General features: G+C 38.2%; 1 protein-coding gene across 1 annotated transcript in view; it reads right to left on the bottom strand.

Annotated features, from left to right (window-relative positions):
* Window positions 1–849: 849 nt before the first annotated feature.
* LOC117420416 (solute carrier family 2, facilitated glucose transporter member 9-like) overlaps window positions 850–23,369 on the bottom strand; it is a 156,490-nt gene continuing 133,970 nt past the window's right edge. Inside the window, exons 11-12 of the mRNA XM_034033868.3 lie at window positions 11,894–12,021; window positions 850–1,246 (exon numbers count right to left, since the gene is read on the bottom strand). Of these exons, the coding sequence (XP_033889759.1) occupies window positions 1,001–1,246; window positions 11,894–12,021 (374 nt within the window). The 3' untranslated portion in view covers window positions 850–1,000. The remainder of the gene's footprint in view (window positions 1,247–11,893; window positions 12,022–23,369) is intronic.

The raw sequence follows: 23,369 nt of genomic DNA, 5'->3' as shown, positions 1-23,369 counted from the left end.
ATCAGTTCAAAAGGTCATGCAAGCATCCTGTACAGTAAGTGATATGCTTTTTGTACAGTGAAACAAAAAACAAAATGGACTCCGCCTTGGAAATTAGCATTTTAACTGTCTGGAAGCTTGATTAGCTGGTACTGGTCTATTTTCTGTTTTAAAACCATTTAAAATACAGACCTAGGATCCCAATAGACATGGCTAATGACCTCAAAGAAAAAGGACTAATGTAAAACTGCTGCACACTACATGTAAAACAGAGTTTGACAAGATTAGTGGCATAACCTAATTTACTCTGACCTTGCTCAGACTACAGAGCTTTTTTATTTGCATAGCACAGCTCTATGTGATTGTTTTTTATGCTAAATATGAGAGTAATACAAAATTAACATTATGGAAGCACGCATTGCAGGTAAACCTCAGCACAAGGCAGATTTATTAATTTCTGTTCCACTTTTCAAAAAAAGTAAATAAATTGTTACCAAACTAGAATTGTTAAATGCAGCAGTTACAGTATGGCACTATTTAATTTTCATTCAGGCCAAGGCGGTATGTTGAGGTGTCCTTGGGATTAAAGACAGGATGTTTTTGTCAACAGGACTGAGTTGACCAAACATTTGGCCAATACTGAAGATGTCCTGAAGTAATTATTTACCAGTCAATATATGATTGGGCTTAATCTTGCATCCATTCTTGAACTGTTTAATTAAAAAAAAGAAAAAAAAAATTACAATTGGATTTACACTAGGCTTTTGGTGAATGAGTGTCAGATAAACGAGTGTCAAAAGAGAGTGAAGCCCACCTGACATCCAAAAGCCAGTATATTGAGTACCTTGGTGTACCTATATCCCCAACAAATGTCACTTAGTCATGATAATACTAGACATCACATTTCACAGCTCTAATTCTCTGTCCAGTCCTACTGTTTTTTTAGCCATCTTGTTTATAAAAAAATAAGATTATGAAAATCCAGGTTAAAATTAGGATCTCCAAAATGTCAAATGGAACTTCACATTTCTGTTATATCGTTGTCTTGTCCATTTTCTGTGTCAGAGTTCTCCACTTTCTCTTTTGCAGCAACACATTCCATTTTCTCCTTCTTGGTAGACACTGCTACCCTGTTGATCTTGGAAAAGGACTGACTGATTTCAGCAAAGGTCTTGCCCTTGGTTTCAGGTAGGACAAAATAAAGAAAAATGGCTCCTGCCAGGCACGTAACTGCAAAAACCATGAAGCAGAAGGTGCCAAAAGCTTCCTACGGGGGAAAAAAATACACAGTCGTGAACATTAACAAAAGATAGTTACAGAACGAACAATTAGACATCCACATTTCCAGGCTTAGAAAAGAGCAAAGAAATGTGGTTTATCTATTATAAATTATTAAATGGTAAGGCTTTAGATTAACTAACACTGTTAACCTTTTTAAAGTCTCCTGTTTACTGTAATTCTTTTGTTAAGCCTCCCAAAATTGGATTATTAATTAAATGTTTTGGTATGGTATGGTAAAACATGAGTGCTGCCTGAAATTCCAGGTTGACGTGGAGTGTGTCAACTCACCCTGAATCTCTTTTTTCTCCCAGTCTTCAATTTTAAAAAGACGGTTGAATGGAAGTTTAAAAACAGTTTTATCATTTTAGATTCCTACAGCTGAAGAGTAATATTGTCTGGGAACCATTTTAGAGTAACAGTATATATATATATATATATATATATATATATATATATATATATATATATATATATATATATAAATGGATATCTGTATAAACATTTGCCTGCAGGACTGCCTTAAGCAACACATGTGTAATTATTGTATAATCATGTATTATTACTGGCAATAGACAGTAGTTCACTAGTTGGCACTGGCACATAATAATATAAAGACACTTTGACAGACACATTTATTTAACATCTTTATTTGTTATATAGAATATGTATTAAAGGTTGGAGATTATAACCTTTGTACTTGTACTAGGATCTTTATCATTGTGTGTTGAGATTTACCGTACATTGGATATCAGTATCAAAACACTGTGACACGATTATCCCTAGGATTACATTTTAATTGTCACCACTGTATAATGTTTTTTTTTAAAAAGTAAACATGAAAAATAAATAGACACAGTTGGTGTATTTTCCCAGTGGGCTGCAAACTGATTAAACCAATTCCAATGACAGTTAGCTCACTGCAGTTATGCCCATAAGCCACTGAAATTGAGTTGACATTGCTTTGATATTAGAACCTTTCGTCTGCCCCAGTAGGGATTACGGACTCACGGAAACCAATAACTCTAGCTTGATCTGAAGAAGGAAGAAGGTACCCAATGGGCATCCAGTGTAAAGGACACAAGAGGAGGGTGTTAAACCAGTGACTGCAGAAAAAACAAAGATGTAGGCAGATTGAGGGACTGTGAATGAGCTACAGCAGTGGTTCCCAACGCTGGTCCTGGGGACGCCCTGTGTCTGCTGGTTTTCATTCCAACTGAGCTCTCGATTACTTAACTCGACCCATAATTGAACCGATAATTGTTTAATTAGACCTTTTTAATTGCTCTTAAATAGTTCACGTTAGCTATAACATTTCCTAAGTAAATTGAACCCTGCAACTGTTTAAGAGCTGAAAACAATCTTTCTTACAGAGAGAGGAAAGCAAACAGTTTTGTTCAATGTATAGCTAGAATTATCATTTTTTTGCATGTTTTATCATAGTCTGATATTCATGATGTACAGTAATTAAAATGGTTTAACAAGGGTAATGAAAATGAATACATAGTTGCATATTAAATAAGGGTGTTTAAAATAATTACGGTGCCCCTATCAAAACCTTCATAGTTGTATTAAATGATACGCAGTATGCAATATAATGCATTTGCATTGCAGGGTGTCGAAAGAAAATAAAATTGTAAAAGTTTCAATAGCCATAAGAACGAGCTGTTGACTGTCATGATCCCTTTGCATGTGTGAAAGGGTTATGACGGCATCATACAGGCATAAATTGTGTAATTTCGTGCTGTGTGAATGGGTATTTTAAAATATATTTTTTAATGTCTCTGAGATGGCGCAGTAGCGGCAGTACCAGGATTTCAAGCAACAGCTACACAATTCCCCCTTCAGCCACATCCAGAGCCTACACTATTGTGATGCGCGGCGCATTCACTTCATTTAAATACTCCGGGCCACATTCAGATGCACAGGTGCAGTTTTCAACACTCCGCAGTTAATACATAGCCCGCAACTTCTGAGATGCGCAGTTGCGATTATTTTAACCCAAGGCTTTTTAAAAAAAATTTTATTAACCAAGCAGATATCCCAGACAACCTCTAGTACACTGGACCCTATTTTCCACTGTGCAGTAATAAGGTATGGCTTTTTTATTTAGTAAAATCCGATTACGCAATAATCACACTCTCTGTAACTACACCGGTTTCATTTTTTTTCATATTGTTTCTGCAGCACTTGCACATTGAACCCCTTTGTCCACTAATACCCTATCTACACTTGCCTAAATAATGCACAATCAACACATGCTGAAACCATGAAATGCCAATCAATTCAAAGCATGATTATGCATTTTATAAGTAGCATAATAGGGTATTTATATTTTGGTATACATAACTATTTAAAAATGAATTTGCTGAAGAAATAAATGTGCTAAGAAATATAGTGTCAGCAAAGACAAAAAAAAAAAAAAATAATTCGAATGAGGTTTATGTAAGCAATGTATTTTTTTGGATCCTTTGAGAGATACATTTGACTAAATCCTGAGTTGAATGCACGCTTACAATAGCAGTGACGACAAACCCATTGAAACTGAAATCTGAGGGAAATTATCTTTCTTGGATACGAGCACATCCTATATTTCCACCATGCTAACACCACAGATTATTTAACATGATAATGTATTTAGAGTCCAGATTAAATGTGACTTTAACGGCTGTGTTGTATTCTGATTTCCTCGGTGATAGCTCCCATGGAAACACAAAAGGGTCCTGGTTTTTTTTGCAATTGAAATATATCTTGCAATCCCTTTTTTGCATTGTACATTAAGTATACCGTATAGGAGGTAGCATGAGAATTAATTCCTACACTAAAAATACATAGTTTTATTTATTTTTATTTCCAAATACCTTTTTTTCAGCTCTGTTTGTTCAGATTCTCCTATAGAATAATGAAATAGCAGTGCCTGGCTGCCCGATCAATACTTAAACACAGCCAAAGCCGGATTTCCAAACTCATATACGCTCCCCTCGCGTGATGGTTATTAAAGCTGCCTTTAAATTCACTGAGGGGTTATTATAAGCTTGTGTTTATTGATACGTGGGCCATTCAATTAAATCATCAAAGAGCTGTTTAGAACAAAATCCCAGAATGGATACACTGGGAGAGCCACACATTGGAGACCAAAAAACTTCACATTGTGTAACTTTTGTGGTTTAGAGCTGAAAACAAAAACATTTAATTAGATTTTTCTCTTTTTTTTCAGCAGTACTATTTTTTAAAAATAGATTTCTTTTTTGTTCAGTATGTGATATAACATAATAGAACAGTGTGCTATGTGTTGCTGATTTTCTACTGCTTTGAATACACTAAACAACCCTTTAACAACAAGAGGAATAGCAGGTTGGATACACATAAACTACAAGTTAATAAGAAACAACAAAGAGTAAACAGGAGCATAGACAGGAGACGTAAATCAAAAGAGAGAAAAATGTGTCATGCATTTTATTTGTACTATTGTTGTGGAAAAGATATCAAACGTAATTTGAAATACATCATTCCAGGTCTTTTTCTAGCCAATCGGGACCTGCTGTTGACAAAACAGGTTTTATTTTCTCATACTTCAGTTGGAATTTAACATGCATTTTGTCATTACTGTATCTGAAACATTTCAGGTCTGTCGGAAATGGTCTCATACTTCTTGTGCACTTTTTAAAGGCATGTTTTATCAAGGGAGCTCCAAGTGTAACATGGCGAGGATACAGCTCAAGTAGATGTGTGTACTGGTAATTAGAAAAATAAATAAAAATAAAAAAAACAGCCTTATAAATATGTCCCATATACATTCCAGTTTAAAGCCCTAGTTTTAACCACATTGATAACTTTAGTATTTAATCAATAAAGTTAATCTATAGGCACAACAACAGTTGGATTTGACCTTATGCACAATTCTTTTTACTGCTTTTACATTTTTACTACAGTGTGACAGGTTAGCTGGTGGTGGATGACGTCAGGCCAGGAAGCAGTACACAAACACAGGAATGCAGGGCAAAATTGCGTGGCTGCGCCGTATATTTATTTAATAAATATAAAGTAACAAAAGAAAATGGCTCGATGGCCAAAATAAGCAAACACAAACAAACAAAAGACACAAATATTTTTAGGATGATTCAAAGTGGCAGTTATTTTATTCCTTTGCAGTTTACATGTGATATACCTCTCTCCAATTCAGACTAACACAGTATGAGAGTGAGACCTTATAGAGCAGTGCTCAGAAGCTAATGAGACAATTGGCAATCATTTGTCTCCCAACCACCTGCATTCCACACGTGAAGGCAGGGAGCAGAAGTTAACCCTCTCCCTGCTGAATCAACACAATATTAAATAGCGGACACACACAAAATACAAAATTTATAACCCACCACCACATACAAAACCAAACCCCAATAATAATTACAATTACAGTAACAGACAGAACAAAAACAGTAATATTAAAAAATGATAACAAAATAATGCCCAGCATACATATAGATATATACAATCACCTCCAAAATTATTGACACCCTTGATAAAGATGAGCAAAAAAGACTGTATAAAATAAATAATACCAGTACTGAGCTAGATTGTAAATTTTCCAACATGTGGAATATATTTGACTTTATTAATGATTCAATGGAATCAACCAAAATTACACATTTCTCAAATTATAAATTTATTTAAAAAAAATGAAGTGTCACAATTATTGGCACGCTTGTTTTCAGTACTTTGTACACCCTCCCCTTGCATTCTATAATGTTTAATGATATAGGAGAACACATTGGGAGGGATCTTAGACCATTCCGCCATACAGAATCTTTCCAGATCCTTGATATCCTTCGGTCTGCGCTTATGGACTGCCCTCTTCAATTGAAAACACAGGTTTTCAATTGGGTTCAAGTCCGAAGACTGTGATGGCCATTGCAAAATGTTGATTTTGTGGTCAATTAACCATTTCTTTGTGGATGTGTGTTTGGGGTCTTTGTCTTGCTGGAAGATCCACTTGCGGCCAAGTTTCAGCCTCCTGCCAGAGGGAACCAGGTTTTTGGCTAAAATGACCTGGTACTGGGTAGAATTCATGATGCCGTTGACCTTAACAAGGGTCCCAGGACCAGTGGAAGCAAAACAGCACCAGAACATCAAAGATCCACCCCCATATTTTACAGTAGGTATGAGGTTCTTTTCTGTACACGCATCCTTCTTTCGATTGGCAAACCCACCGCTGGTGTGCATGGCCAAAGAGCTCTATTTTCGTCTCATCTGACCGTAGCACCCGGTTCCAATTGAAGTGCCAATGACGTTTAGCAAACTCCAGGCGCTTACGTTTGTTGTTTGCTCTCAATAAAGGCTTTTTTCTGGCAACCCTTCCAAATAGCCTATTGGCATGGAGATGGCGTCTAATTGTAGATTTGGAGACTTGGTGACCCCAAGATGCAACCAAGTACTGTAATTCTACAACTGTGGCCCTAGGATTTCCCTTTGCCTCCCGAACCATCTGCCTCACTGTGCGTGGGGGCAAGATACACTTGCGTCCTCTACCAGGCAAGTTTACCACTGTTTCAGTGGTTTTTAACTTCTTAATTATTGCCCTAATAGTGGTAAGTGGTATATTTAGTTTTGTAGCTATTGTTTCGTACCCATAGCCTGATTTATGAAGGTCAACAACCATTTGTCTCTTTTCATTTGTGAGTTCTTTGCCTTCCCCCATGGTGATGGATGACAAATGGATTTCATATGCGTGTTACCTCATTTTTATACCCCAATGAAACAGGAAGCCATGGAAGGCCACAATACAGTTCCTTAAGACTGAGATGAACTTAAAGAAGTAGAATGTTAATTTAGATTTAACTTTGTTATTCATAAGAATCTTTAGGGGTGCCAATAATTCTGACACCTATATTTTTGTGAAAAAATTGTATTGTTAATAAAAAGAAAAAAAATTCTCTGAGCAATTGTATTAGAATAAAATAATATGGTTTTCCCATATATTTGAGCATAAAATATAGCTCATTACCTGTGTTGTTTATTTTATATAGCCTTTTTTGCTCATCTTTATCAAGGGTGCCAATAATTCTGGAGGTGACTGTATATATATATATATATATATATATATATATATATATATATATATATATATATATATATATGTATATATATATATATATATATATATATATATATATATATGGGTGGGGTCACCCAGTCACACACAGCTATTAAAATATTTCACCTTATTAGAATTTCAGCTTGGTTCATTTAAAATATATTTTAAGCACCACTGCATTTCAGGTACCTTTTCAAGTGTCATCTTGGAATTCTGTGGTCATAAGCTGCTGTCATGCCAGTCCCTTTCTGTGCATCTATTTACAGTGACCCAGAAATGCACAATCTTTGAGCAGGGCAATGGCAGAGCTAAGGACAAACAGACTACGAAAAACTAGGCAATGATGGTGACCTTGCAAATAAAAGCTCATTGTATACTATGTAACAAGTGTGTTTAATTAATGTATTTCTTGTACTAATGTGTGTTTAATTATATTACTAACATGTGTTTATTTATTTAATTTAATTATGGTAGTAACATGTGTTCACTTGGTTTAAAATAATTATTTCATAGTTAGTTCCCATGTTTCACTAAGTTAGTAGTGTTCCTTTTTATCACTCGGTCTGTCAATTTATCTGCACTTTGTGTTGCAACGACCTCCCTGGTTAAATAATGAACAACACCTTTGCCTCATTATCGCTCTCTTTCATTCCAGGTGAAGCGCTCCCAGTTAATAGCTTTACAGCTTTTTGGTGTGTGTCGGCAGGATAGGATAAATTTAAACTTAAAGTTTGGGTCTGTGTTTATTCTCTCATAATGACCAGTGAAGGTGCAGAGGCAGCAGCTGCAATGTCGGGTTTTATGCTTCCTTTTATTGCAGGGGCTCCAGGGCTATCTAGATTGAGTGGGACCCATTCTGTAGTAACATTTACAGAATGGAGAGCTAATTTACAGTCAGTGTTTGCAATTCAAAGAATACCAGTAGCTCATCAAGTAGAGGTAGTATTGAGTGGCCTGGAGGAAGAGGGAAAAAGGGATATCTTAATTCTGCCTAAAGAACAGCGTAACACTACTGAATTAATATTTAAGACATTGGAGGGGTTGTATGGGGATAAATTGCCTGCTAGCCAGAAACGAAAAGGGACACTTCGGCTGAGAAAAAACACTAGCCCTGCTACGTAGCCTTTTTTTTTTGGATAAAGCTTGCCCAAGATGTGCAGATCAAACTGCCTTGACAATTGCCAACGTTTTGTGTCGACATGTGTTCCAGCCATTTGGGGCACCTCGTCGCTTACATTCTGATCAAGGGGCCAATTTTAATTATCAAATTATCAAAGACTTGTGTGAACTGTATGGGACAGCTAAAAGCTGCACTACTCCCTACCACCCAGCAGGTAATGGAGCATGCGAAAGTTTCAACCGCACTTTGATTAGTTTGCTGGGCACCATTAACGCAGAGAAGAAGGAATGCTGGACAGACTACATAGCTGAACTAGTGAACATGTATAACATTTCTGTGCAGTTCTACTACCTACACCCCCTTCTGCTTGATGTTATGGGATCCACTACATCTATATTATTATTTATTTCTTAGCATACGCCCTTACCCAGGGCGACTTACAATTGTTACAAGACAGCAAATTATTTTTACATACAATTACATTTTTTTATATACAATTACCCATTTACACAGTTGGGTTTTTACTGGAGCAATCTAGGTAAAGTACCTTGCGCAAGGGTAAAGCAGCAGTGTACCCCACCTGGGATTGAAACCACAATCCTCCGGTCAAGAGTCCAGAGCCCAAACCACTACTCCACACTGCTGCCCCATATATATACAGTAAGTTGGGAGACAGCCGTTTGCAACTATTAACAAAATACACATCATTCACAAAATAAATAATGAATGAAGCCTGAATCACAATAGAAAATATCTCAAGATTTATTATTTATCAGTGTAATTTATTCCTGAAGGGCAGTATTTCATTTTATCTCAGCACAGATTGGTGCATTGAAATAAAACAGAAATATATAAATGGACAACTGAAAGAATTCACGTTTAGATTCTCAGTTACATTTTACTCTAAACTATAGGACATAGGAGTGACATGTTAGCTTGAAGAATATACTGTAAATTGGTTGTTAGGATTTGGGGGAAAGCCAGGCTAGTTTTACATATCATAGGACTGAATATATTGATTAAAAAGAAACTGGAGACACAAGGAGGACTGAAGGTCTGAAATAAAGCTGACTCAGGGACCTAACCATGGAGGGCACTAAAGCAAGATTCTCAGAACTCAAACAAGCCCAAGGGTTGCTTATTACTGAGCGAAATACAAGGAAATCGGTAGTAAAATTCATTAAGCTAATTATAAATCATTACTAATACATCTAGAAACATATTATACATGATGTTATCAACAGTATATATATATATATATATATATATATATATATATATATATATATATATATATATATATATATATATAACATGCTAATGATAGTGTAGTTACCAGTGGTCAACTGGAGGGTATACAGGGGTATACAGACCTTTTCATTTTTGGAGCAAGCATATGCCCACTTTTTAACAGCTGAGAATGCTGGGGTGCACTCAAGGTGGTGTGTTGCCATGGTGCTCTCTCTCATTGTATTTTCCCAAGCAAACAAACAAAAAATAAATAAAAATAAAATAGGGGATTCTGAATCCTGAAAGTAACAAGCGATGCACTGAATGACAGCAATTAAACACACTCCCATAGGTTGCCAAAACATTGCATACATTTTACAATTAAAAAATAATAATAATAATCAAGATCAAAACATTGCTAAAATGGCCTAAAATTGCTAGTTTCTAGTCTAAAAGTTAAATCTGGACTCTTGCAATAAATATCCACTTCTAATATTGCCACTACAGCCCTGGCAGTTAGTAGGAATACGTTTAAAGTTCCTTTACTGTGAAACCACCCAATTATTTTACCAGTTTAATTGTATTATAGCTATGCAGCTCCACTACAGCATACATGAATATTTATTTGAAAACGTAACCTTGGTTGTTTAGTCTCAATAGACCTTCACCAAATGTATTAAATATATACAGTATAAAAGTTCTTAATGACTGCATCATGTATTCTGCTCCAATGGTTGCATATTTTGTTTGATTTATAGCTATAATCCTGATGATGTACCAGAAATCTCTAATGAAAAATTCTGTTGTTGCTGTATTGTTTTTTTCCCCCCATAGTTGTGGTTCTCTGAACATTGCTCCCCATTGCACTTGTATAAATTGTATAAAACAACAACTGATGCATTGGATAATGGTTCTGTAGTTTCTCCAAAAACCTTTAGATTTACATGGGGAGCCTCATTTTTGTATTTTTCATACTGGTTTTCAGATGTCAGCTGGTAAGGGCCCTCAATGACTTCTTGTTCACAGATTTGCTGGTCCAGGGCCTCATCTGGTCAAACTGCATTCCAGATATTGGTATCAAGTTGGTCATCACATTTTGGGGATACATTATACATGTCAAAACTCTTAAACTCATGTAATCCCTCAGATTCTTCTACAAAAGGTGGTGTGTTATGGTCATGTGCTGGTGTATCTGAATGATCAGATTCTATTTCACTAATTAGTTTGTCACAAACAGAAAGTTCCCCAGCCATTGTCCTTGGGACTTGAGAAACAAACGGCAAACTGATTTCTTCATCATGTTTGCTAGACTTTATTTTTATTTCATCGTTATTTGGTTCTGTTCTACTCCAGGCAACTGATGTTTGATTCTCCAAATTAATTTCTGTGCTCTCACACAAATTAGGGTATCCTGCATGCAACATTGTGGGGGCCCGAGCATTAACCTTAGTGAAATTGGCTGAGCAGATGGTTTCTTTAAGTGTTGGAAGCAGTGTGCAAACTGCATTCAGATGCAATTTTGGTTGCAGTTGAAGGTGATGAACAAGCTCAAAAGGGAAAAGGTACTGCATAAAGCTTTTTTTTTTTTTTAAACAACACTTTGAAATGTCTTTGAAATGTGTTTGACAGTGACAGGCAACCTGCTGTTTTGATTGATTGCCAAGTTGTGTACTGTGGAGTAATTTATAAAGCCCAAAGCATAACAATAACATTATATATAAAAAATAAATACATACAAAAAGCCATTGGGAGTTGCAATTGTAGCCCATGTGTGTGTTTTACACAGTTAGTTACTTATGAACAGCTATGAAACTGTGTGTTCGTGGCCTCAGCTCATTACTTCATGTTAACTCTGAAGCAAACAATGAGGCTTATTCACCACATGAAATGCACATATGGGTCACAATATCATCACCAGACCTTAATATCATTCCAGACCTTAATAATCAATTTTTATATATAAAGGAGCTGAGACAATTGCCCACATTGCATGTTAATATTTCACCATGGGCATCTTAGGACTTGAATATGTATAGATTTCTCAGTACAGTATCTAGAATTTTAAAAATGAATAGATAAGAGTTTGATTTTTAAGTAAAATGTTTCAGGAAAACATGTAGCTCTTTCCCATCAATAATAATCTTTGTTTTTCTGCTTTCAACACACTGCAGCTGCTGTTTCTTGTGTATATTTACCTGGATGAAGGGAAACAGAAGTCCTACAGCAAAGTTGGAGAGCCAGTTCACTATCCCCACAATCATAAAGGCAGCTGGTCGATATGACTGTTCAAACAGCTCTCCAGTGAGAATGAAAGGAATTCCACCTGCAAATCAATCCAAACACCAGGTCAAGTGTTTTGTAATGCAGTGTGCAAAAAAAGGACAGTAGTAATGATCATCACTAAATACCCACCTTTCCATTATCCAATTACAAAAACACTGTCCAATAGATAAAACACGAGATACATTTAGAAATACTAAAATGAACTCAAATTCAATGACAAACATTTTGACTAGAAGTCTCTTTAAAAAAAAAAAAAAAAAACACTCTGGGATGTAAAGAGGCAATTGACTTGGCAATAAGATCAGAGGATGCAAGCTGACCTTCTGACTTTCTGTTGTCCTGCACTACTGTGGAGAATTGCTGCAGTGTTATTGGACATTCTAAATTGGCTGGAAAAATTGGAGTCAAATTGGATGCTCTAAATTTGTAAATTAGTCCACTGGTGTGCACAAAAGAGACATGGTTGACAATGGGGGGGGGGGGGGGAAGGCATTTGCTAACACTAGTATAGAGGCTAATTCAAATAACTTGACTTAAAAACAGTTCTTTGCTCCCAACAGCTCAGGTGTCTTTGTTGCTATTTGGTCTCTTCAGTGCAGTGAAAGGCAGAAGGAAACACATTCACCTTCTTGGCTTTATAGACACACGATATCCAGCGAGTGTTTCAAGGTGATTGTCTTTCTAGCCATGTTGCCTGCAGTATAGCTAATTGACAAATGAAAAATACAGCTTTTCTGATTCAGCTTTCACTGAACAATAGATCTTTTAGCTTTGCTCCAGTCCAGTCTAATAATAAAAAAAAACATCTAACCCATCTTATAATTACACTCTCATAGCAGTTTATTGTCAGAACTGTGAATGAGAGGGTCATTGTAATGCTGAGGACAATGGGGTTTGAATCTCCCTGCTGCTTCACTCTATCCCTTTTTAATTAAGAAAACCGCAGGGTCAATTTCTTATTCAATGCAGACTTTCTGTGGTACACAAAGAATACAGAATAAACGGTAACGCTTTATATTGCGTGGCATAAATTAATATTAAATAAATATGCAATTGCATATTAAATTAATGTTACATTAATATTTAATAAATATGCAATAGCTGGTTTCTTGCTAAATGTTAACTAAATGTCGATTGAAAATGTAATTGCATATCACGTCCATTTATATTACGTTTTGTTACCCTTGAAAATATGTAATAATTTCCCATTGTTTACATATTTTTAATTGAAAATACAGTTAATCGATTGCATATCTATTAAATATTAATTTAGGTTCCTTTTATTAGTAGTAGGTTCCTGGAGCGGGATGTTCCTTTTTGCCATTTTTGTGGCACACTTTTATTTTTTAGCTTTGTTTTGTTTTCTTTACTAAATGTACCACTGCTGGTACCCTAGTGTCAGCACTTGTGTTTATTAAATCTGCGTGCCTCTGTAGTGTATCAACACCCAATGCTCTGTGTCTACCTCAGTATTGTTCAGTGTACGGTTTCCACTAAGTAAGCGTCACCCCTCCTCGAGTCAGTCATCACCCCTCCTCGAGTCAGTCGTCACCCCTCCTCGAGTCAATCGTCACCCCTCTTCGAGTCAATCGTCACCCCTCCTTGAATCAGTCCTCACCCCTCCTCGAGTCAGTCCTCACCCCTCCTCGAGTCAGTCCCTCCTCGAGTCAATCGTCAACCCTCCTCGAGTCAGTCCCTCCTCGAGTCAATCGTCACCCCTCCTCGAGTCAGTCCTCACCCCTCCTCGAGTCAGTCATCACCTCTCCTCGAGTCAGTCCTCTTGGAGTTTTTTTTTTATTTTTTTTGTGTAACAGAAAACAATCATTTTCAGAAGAAAAGCATTAGAAAGTAGACATTTGTGTCTTTGTGAAGAAAAAGCAAGCTTCTCCCATGTAACCCATAGTACATGTGCAATTTAGATTGTTTTCTGTTACATTTTGAGGTGTAAAACCCTTTTTTTTAAGAATTCATAATATACAGTGCCTTGCGAAAGTATTCGGCCCCCTTGAACTTTGCGACCTTTTGCCACATTTCAGGCTTCAAACATAAAGATATGAAACTGTAATTTTTTGTGAAGAATCAACAACAAGTGGGATACAATCATGAAGTGGAACGAAATTTATTGGATATTTCAAACTTTTTTAACAAATAAAAAACTGAAAAATTGGGCGTGCAAAATTATTCAGCCCCTTTACTTTCAGTGCAGCAAACTCTCTCCAGAAGTTCAGTGAGGATCTCTGAATGATCCAATGTTGACCTAAATGACTAATGATGATAAACAGAATCCACCTGTGTGTAATCAAGTCTCCGTATAAATGCACCTGCACTGTGATAGTCTCAGAGGTCCGTTTAAAGCGCAGAGAGCATCATGAAGAACAAGGAACACACCAGGCAGGTCCGAGATACTGTTGTGGAGAAGTTTAAAGCCGGATTTGGATACAAAAAGATTTCCCAAGCTTTAAAGATCCCAAGGAGCACTGTGCAAGCGATAATATTGAAATGGAAGGAGTATCAGACCACTGCAAATCTACCAAGACCTGGCCGTCCCTCTAAACTTTCAGCTCATACAAGGAGAAGACTGATCAGAGATGCAGCCAAGAGGCCCATGATCACTCTGGATGAACTGCAGAGATCTACAGCTGAGGTGGGAGACTCTGTCCATAGGACAACAATCAGTCGTATACTGCACAAAACTGGCCTTTATGGAAGAGTGGCAAGAAGAAAGCCATTTCTTAAAGATATCCATAAAAAGTGTCGTTTACAGTTTGCCACAAGCCACCTGGGAGACACACCAAACATGTGGAAGAAGGTGCTCTGGTCAGATGAAACCAAAATCGAACTTTTTGGCAACAATGCAAAACGTTATGTTTGGCGTAAAAGCAACACAGCTCATCACCCTGAACACACCATCCCCACTGTCAAACATGGTGGTGGCAGCATCATGGTTTGGGCCTGCTTTTCTTCAGCAGGGACAGGGAAGATGGTTAAAATTGATGGGAAGATGGATGGAGCCAAATACAGGACCATTCTGGAAGAAAACCTGATGGAGTCTGCAAAAGACCTGAGACTGGGACGGAGATTTGTCTTCCAACAAGACAATGATCCAAAACATAAAGCAAAATCTACAATGGAATGGTTCACAAATAAACATATCCAGGTGTTAGAATGGCCAAGTCAAAGTCCAGACCTGAATCCAATCGAGAATCTGTGGAAAGAACTGAAAACTGCTGTTCACAAATGCTCTCCATCCAACCTCACTGAGCTCGAGCTGTTTTGCAAGGAGGAATGGGCAAAAATTTCAGTCTCTCGATGTGCAAAACTGATAGAGACATACCCCAAGCGACTTACAGCTGTAATCGCAGCAAAAGGTGGCGCTACAAAGTATTAACTTAAGGGGGCTGAATAATTTTGCACGCCCAATTTTTCAGTTTTTTATTTGTTAAAAAAGTTTGAAATATCCAATAAATTTAGTTCCACTTCATGATTGTGTCCCACTTGTTGTTGATTCTTCACAAAAAATTACAGTTTCATATCTTTATGTTTGAAGCCTGAAATGTGGCAAAAGGTCGCAAAGTTCAAGGGGGCCGAATACTTTCGCAAGGCACTGTAAAAAGACAATATGAAGACATGATTTTATTATTATAGAAAAAATGCAAACTTAAGTTCGGCTGTTCTGGGTTTACCCAGTCCCTACACAAACACACACTTTATTAAATCAAAATGATTAATGATGGGGTTATCAAATCAAACAATTTATTTTTATATAGCGTTTTTCATGTAAAACATGGGGTGACGACTGAGGATGTCCTAAAATGGACACCGTATCAGTGACGCACCACACACGTAACAAATGCCCCTGTTACAAATGAATAGAAGCTACACAAGAGTTTTATGTAATCAAATCTGGAAAAGATCATTTAACTATCAGTAAATGCTCCTTAGATTATGTGTGTTATAATAAGAAAAAAATAATGTTTTAAAAACAGCAGTTAATTGGATTATTAATCCTTCATTTACATTTAGAGAGCAGTCGCTAAAAATGATTCTTTTTTCAGTGCCTAACATTTTTTTTTTAAACGTCTGTATCTCATATATTGGCATTTTTTTCCATCCATTTTTCAGAGGTGGATTATTATGTTTTAAAATGAGATATTTACACTTAGGCAGTCGTTTGTTTGGGGTATGGCCTCTTATGAACCACACAACAGGGAAACAAAATGGCTCATAAAGCTCTGCTATTGTTGGGATAGGATTGGGTATTTATTTATGATTCAGAATTGCTGTGTGATTGTTTTATTTAGTGAGCTCTGTTCAGTTTTAGTTTCCTGGTGTAAAAGTGCCTTCCTTTCTATAAACAAACAACAATAATCTACTTGCAAAAACCCTTAAATAAATTGATGTCACCATTTAGGTTATCATTATTTTTAACACGTATCTCTATAATCAGTGATAACTGACAAGCAGTGTCTCAATATTCCTGCTGAGAGGTAGTCTGTTAGAATGAGAAAGCATGTAGTGGAATTGTTTAAATATCCCAAGCCATTCCATCAGGTGTTTCATTGTGAAACTCGTTATTTATTTAAAACACACTTGTTAGCATGAGTTGAGCTGCCATATAATGCATGCTCTCACTAAGTCCATTTCTCATATCACAGTTTCACTCTCTTGGATAGTCCTTGTAATGTTTTATAGCACAGCATTTTATCTGTCTATGTTCCACACTCAATATTTGCCCATAGTGTATATTTGGTAATACAAGTTCCTACTTGATGTACAGTGACTATGGTGCTGCAGGAGTTATTTTGTGAAACATCCCAATGGAAGACCACAGGTGGTGAGCCTACTGCATGAGTTTAATTTTTTTTAAAAAACACCATTCTGTGGAAGATTAACAGGCAGGGATTTGGACCATACCAAAACTTAAAGAACAACTTGGTATGAAATATTAGTTATCTTAACTGAGATATTAATCTTGTTGTTTCGGTTCAGTTTGTATGATTGTGTTTCAGTCATCACAGCCTGAAATGTAACACTCCCCTGTGACAATGGCCTCACTAGAGCTCCCAGAATCATGCTTAAAGCACATCAACAGACTGGCCTTGGTGGATGTAAGAAATACTACATTTGCTTTAAGAGTGAAATAACACATTGAGCAAACCAACAATTTCTTGAACCAAAAAAGGAAAAACCATTCAGTTCAATGAACAATGGTACAAGACATGGCTATGTTACACATTTAACACAAGATCAAATAGAAAACTGTGATCCTAAGAGTAGATGCAAAAAGATTCAGTTATGCATTTCACAGCCTTGACTTTGGTGCTTCTCAATGTTAAGTAGCAACAAAGGATAACCAAGCAGTACAAAATACTAAAAGGTATCCACAATATATATTTTTTTCTAATTTGGTGGTTGTGAGAGGGGAGGGATCTGGACTGGCCGTCAGGCGCATGTGTGAGCTTGGTTCGTACACCTCATGTATCCCCACGCTGTCAGGCAATGTCTTGCTGACAGGAATCAGCTGTGAAGAAATCGGCTGGTGCTCTGTCATTGACTGGGGGGGGTGGGACTATACGGGGTGAATGAATGAATAAAAGGGCACTGTTTTGTATCCTCTCTGGCTCGTACAGGAAGTATAGTGAAGCGTGACTTCAGGGCAGAATCCTGATAGTCTGAAGAGAAACTGGAAACTCTGGAACAGCGATTCGGGGAGACAGTGCGGCAACTCCAGCGTGAGACACACAGAATCGGTGGTGCAAGCAAGCCACGCACCGGTTACTTACTTGTCACTGTCTTAGATAGTAAGCATAGCGGGATTGAGCCGTCTCACAGTGTGTAAGAGAGGATATTAAGCAGTGCCTGTTTCCCGGGGCTTCCACCGCTAGAGGAAGCAACGAGCCGCGGTTAAAAACCTGTACATTTTATTTTGTAGTTTTTCCGTAAAGTGTTTTGTTTTCCTTTTTCCTTTTGCCTTTTACTTATTTGGTTTTGGTTTACACACCTGCATGTGTGATTTATGAAGATGGGGCACAATACCATTGCTGGCAGAGTGCCCCCGAACTGTCACAGAACCACCTGCCAACTAAGCGCGGACTAATAAATCTGGGCATCTGTGCCAGTGTTTCATATTTGAGCTTTGTGTCTGCCTTGTGTTTTCTCACACCCTTCCACAGTGGTATTAAGAAAGTGCATTAGATCTGATGAGTTAAAAATACTGACATCAATATGAGACATGTACTTACCTCTCAACTACAGAGCTTGCTCTTTAGTTGAATGATAAGGCTTTGTCTCTAAAATGTATGGTTTGTGGTTTGCTTCCAGCCCTTGCCTTTAAAGTCAATTTATGGGCTGATGCCAATTCATTACAAAAGCATTCTGACTTTAATAATGCACATACAAATGTGTTTCAGAATGCAACTTTCACAAAAAAGAAAATTGATAAGTTACTAAACATTGTTAGTTGGTTGGTACTGGTAGGCTGGAAACAATATGGGTATGAAAACGTACCTGCCAATGGAGGATGTACAGTAAAATAAAATGCAAATAACCTAAAAATGTTATTCTAATGGGCATTAGTGAGCATCAGCTGCATAGCTTTCATTTCCTCTCTTCCCAACACCTCTCTTCTCTCTGGCTTATTCCCCTCTGCTTTCAAACAGGCCTGCATCACCCCCATCTTAAAAAAAAACTCCCTTGATCCCTCATCTCTCCAGAACTGCCATCCTGTCTCCCTTCTCCCTTTCTTTTCTAAAACCCTCTAGTGAGCAGTACATCACCATCTCTCTGCTTTCCTGTCAAAACATTATCTGCTCGACCCCCTCCAATCTGGTTTTTGCCCGGCACACTCCACTGAAACTGCTCTTCTCTCCGTCACCAACTCTACTCTCTGCCCGTGCTGCCTCCCTCTCCTCTGTCCTAATTCTCCTCGACTTCTCTGCTGCCTTTGACACAGTCAACCACTCTATTCTCCTGTCCTCCCTCACTGACCTGGGACTCTCCGGCACTGCTCTTGCCTGGTTCTCCTTCTACCTCTCTGACCGCACGTACCGGGTTTCCTGCGTGGCTCACACTCTGCCTCTTGCTCTCATTCTACAGGCGTCCCCCAAGGCTCAGTCCTGAGACCCTTCCTGTTTTCTCTCTACACCCACTCCCTTGGTCCCCTGTGACAGAAATATAATGAGTTCTGGTTGTAAACCTCCGTTCTGACCTGTGAGTGTGTTAAGTAGCAAAAGGGAAAGGCTTTGGATGGGTTGGGAAGTCGGTCAGTCTGGAAGAAGGCGAGACTCCGTTGCAAGAACGTATTGACCCGGAAGGTAAACGAGGTAGCAGCTGCAGGCAATAGAGTCAGCTGCAATCGTTTACCAAGGGGTCATGCATGATCGTATTAAGGGGCCTGAGAATTGTAAATCTTTTCCTTCGCTTTGGTATTGAAATAGACCCGGAAGGACCCGTGCACTGTGTATTGAGAATATCGTGAGTGTTTTGTTTGTTTTGTCTTGTCTATAATTGTTACTTGTGTGTTTATAGACGGCTAACACGTTCCGGAGCTGTCGCTAAGGGCCTGAACAGCACTGAACTCGGAACAGCACTGCACTATTTCTCACTCTTCAAACTGTATCACCCATCACGAGCACTACAGCACGCACACAGGACTGGTGACCGTGGTTGTATATTGTGGGAGATATATTGTGTTTATTGTTTAGGGCTACAATCCCTGTTACTGTTCTCGGTGTTTTACACATTGTTGTGTATAACTGGAGTTTATTATTTGGTCACCAGACCTGGATTATAAACAAAATAAAATGACCATTTTCCATACCGGATTACTAATCTCTGTCTGTTTATTCCTGCACTGCATCACATCTGCACCTGTTCATAATCAGCAACCACTTTGTCACATCCCCTCATCATCTCCCATGGCTTCTTGTATCATTTCTATGCTGATGATGTTCCTATCAACCCCCCCCCCCCCCCTGACTCCCACATTTCCTCCTTCCCTCTCCAAATGAGACCACCTTTCCTTCCCCCCTCTTCCTCCCCCACCGCTGAGCTATCTATCTATCTCTATTCCTGTTGAATCCACCACTCTCTCTCCCTCCTCATCCACCCTCCTACTCTCTGCACATCTCTACTCTGGCACACTCCTGTCACTTCTTCCTCGGCAACATGCAGAATTCGTCTCTTCCTCACCAACCATGCAGCTCCTAGTTCAGGCCCTGGTACTGTCCCACTTTGACTACTGCAACTCCCTCCTCGCCGGCCTCTCTGCTTCCGCTATCAATCCTCTCCAGCTCATCTTGTCTTTTCCCTTCCTCATTTCTCCCACGCTACTCCACTGCTTCGCTCCCTCCACTGGCTCCCTATCACCGTTCACATCCAATTTAAAACTGTTGTACTCGCCTATTGCTATCTCAATCTTTCTGCGAACTCTCACCACCGCTGCGCCACCAGCAGATTAGCTGTACCGCCCCTCCGCTTCCAGAGCCCGCTCCTTCTCCACCCTTGCCCCTCAGTGGTGGAGCGACCTACCCACAGATATGAGGACTGCTCAGTACCTCACCCCCTTCCGGCACCTCCTCAAGACACACCTTTTTCAGACAGCATCTGTAAACCTCTCAACCCTTGACTATACTGGACTATATAGCACCCAATTGTACCAGTACATGCATCACCTTGTACTTGCACTTGACTGCTCCACACTGTGCTGTATTCTACTACTGCTCTCAATTTTAAATATTTTTTGTATCTTGTACTTGATTTTACTCCTAAAGGTAACCGTATTCACATTTTTTGTAATTGCTCTTATTTGAAATCGTTCTTATCCATTTGTTGTACTTACTACTTGCTCTTAATGGAATTTACTCTTATAAGCAAATATGTTTACTATAAATTTAACTGCTCTTAGTCAAAGTCTCTCTCAAGCTTAAATTATTTACTGTTTTCTTTTTATTTTCTCTTATTTGAATTCTCTTCTATTTACTACTGACTTGATTGTATCTTATAACTGCTCTTATCTGTAATGTGATATTTTGTAAAAAACTAAGTCGCCCTGGATAAGGGCGTCTACTAAGAACTAAATAAATAAATAAATAAATAAATAATAACAGACCTTTCTTTGCATCTATAAAACAATGACTGCGTAAAGTCTGCAAAGTTCGCTCTCAGTCTGGGACACTAATCAAGAATATTTTTTTGTAGAAACCATATAAAAATGAGGCAATTGGAACATTTGTAAAAAAAACCCATAATATTACTCTAGGAAAGGCATAATTATGAGAAGCTATGTGTCTCCATGTCTTAGTAATTAGAAAGGATGAACTGTTTAACATAAAATGATTACTCTGGATGATATTGCAAGGCAGTCTGTCCACTGTAAAGAAGAAGAAAGGGATGATTCTGTTACATTTAAAGCAAGGACACACAAGGGAAATAACTCATTCAGTTTTATATGGCACACATTTATTGAGGGAAATAATTGACTTCTGCAGGATATGCTCAATAATTCCTCCAGTGCTTTTCCAATATGTATGAAGCACGGAATCCATGAAACTGTGAAGTGCAATATATAAAAGTGCTGTTTAAAAACCCATAATAAAACTAGGAGTTTGCAGAGATCATTTGACCTGTTTGAGGTATTTATATATATTGGCTCCCACAAGTATTGGAGCCTTCATGACAACAGTATTGAAATGTATTTTTGTTTTTGAAATGTATTTTTGTTTACGACTGTAAGTCGCCCTGGATAAGGGCGTCTGCTAAGAAATAAATAATAATAATAATAACAGCAACTGTTACGTGTTTTTTTTCAGCCTTTTAAGGACCACTATCCTGTATAGACAAGATAACTGAAACATATTGTAACAGGGCGAGGAGCCCTGTACATGTATTTGTTTATTTTAGAACGGGGTACCCCTCCGCCCCTGTGCAATTTATTATTTTGTATTTGTTTTGTTGTATTATTATTAATTATGAATTATTATTATTGTTGATGTTGTTGTTGTTATTGTTATGATTTATTTATATGACGCGAAGCCGTGCATTTTGTATTGTTTTATAGCGTGGATGGGAAGCCCCATCCGCATTAAAAAAAACCTTGTGCAGAAGGTGACCATCTGTGCAGAAGGTGACAATCTCTCGAGTTAATTAATTGTTTCTAATCGGGAGATAGTCACCTGCATATAAGCCTGCAGCTCTCTGCACTCTGGGTGAGTGTTCGGAGGAGCGAGCGAGAGCGAGAGTGAGAGCGGTGTACAAAATAAAAAAAAGAAGTGAAGGCTACTGCCCAGCCTGATCACAGTATTTTGTGTTTGTTATTTTTTTTTATTTAAAACCTTTATTTTGCTCTGTGAGCAAGTGCTTTTGTTTGAATATTATATTTATTTGTGTTGCTATAAAAATAAAACGACGCAAGCGCCATTGCACCGTACCTGCAGTGTTTCTGACTGTTTAATCAAATACTGTGCATTTTCAAAGGAAGAAAGGTGGAATGGTTTTGCTACAATCTCACTAAATTACACATAAGTGATAATTTCATGCAATTGTTGTTGACCAACCTGTAGTGGACTTCTTGCACAACCCCCTTTCCAACAGACACCATTATTTTGGATTTTTCCAGATGATCATGAATGATTGCAAATGCAGATGATTAATGACTGTGATGGATGCTTAGGGCCAGATGACTGTGATGGGCGCTCAGGGCCCGAGTGAAAGCTAAATTTGGCTGGAGGCCTAGTCCGTGGGTGCCCGAAGGCTACTTGCGCAAGGCCGGCTGGAAAAACATGAACGGTTCCATGCATCCCAGCGCCGCAGATAGGAAGTGGCTATGGGCCACCTCCCCCCAAAAAGACGAGGCCGCCAAACCATGAATAGAAAATAATAATAAATGATTAGCGCACCCCACAGTGGTGCACTGCCACCTACCCCCCCAATTTTGAAAAATTAATGAAAATGAGCAACTGAGACACGGCCTGTCCCCCAGAGTATGACTGCGCTGGAGGAAAGAGCCCAGCCTCTCCAGCCTGACCACTCACCCCGCAGAACTAAATATGAACCGCTCAGCACTCAGATAAGGAAAAAAACCCTACTCACATTTTTATTTTTTAGGGGGAAACATCATGGTTGAGGGCAGCCCTTCCTCCAGGCTCTAAGCGGCTTCCCAGCGCTTGTTTTGGCTTCCCAGCGCTTGACTGAGCGGCCGAAACAAAAGAAGCGACATGGAATAATAACACACAGAGCTTTCATGCACTTGCTGATGACGTGTTGGTTTGGGGCGGATTCTCCTTGCAGAAAAGCAACCAAGTTTACAAAGAATGTTTAACTACTGTAATTTTCAATAGTGGTTGAATTAAATCCTCATGTAACTGCAAGAATGAATAGTTTTTATGTTGC

The sequence above is a fragment of the Acipenser ruthenus genome, chromosome 1 (assembly GCF_902713425.1).
Source record: "Acipenser ruthenus chromosome 1, fAciRut3.2 maternal haplotype, whole genome shotgun sequence".
NCBI lineage: Eukaryota > Metazoa > Chordata > Actinopteri > Acipenseriformes > Acipenseridae > Acipenser > Acipenser ruthenus.
The sequence above is the reverse complement of the archived record's forward strand: the minus strand, read 5'-3'. Positions and strand labels throughout refer to the sequence as shown.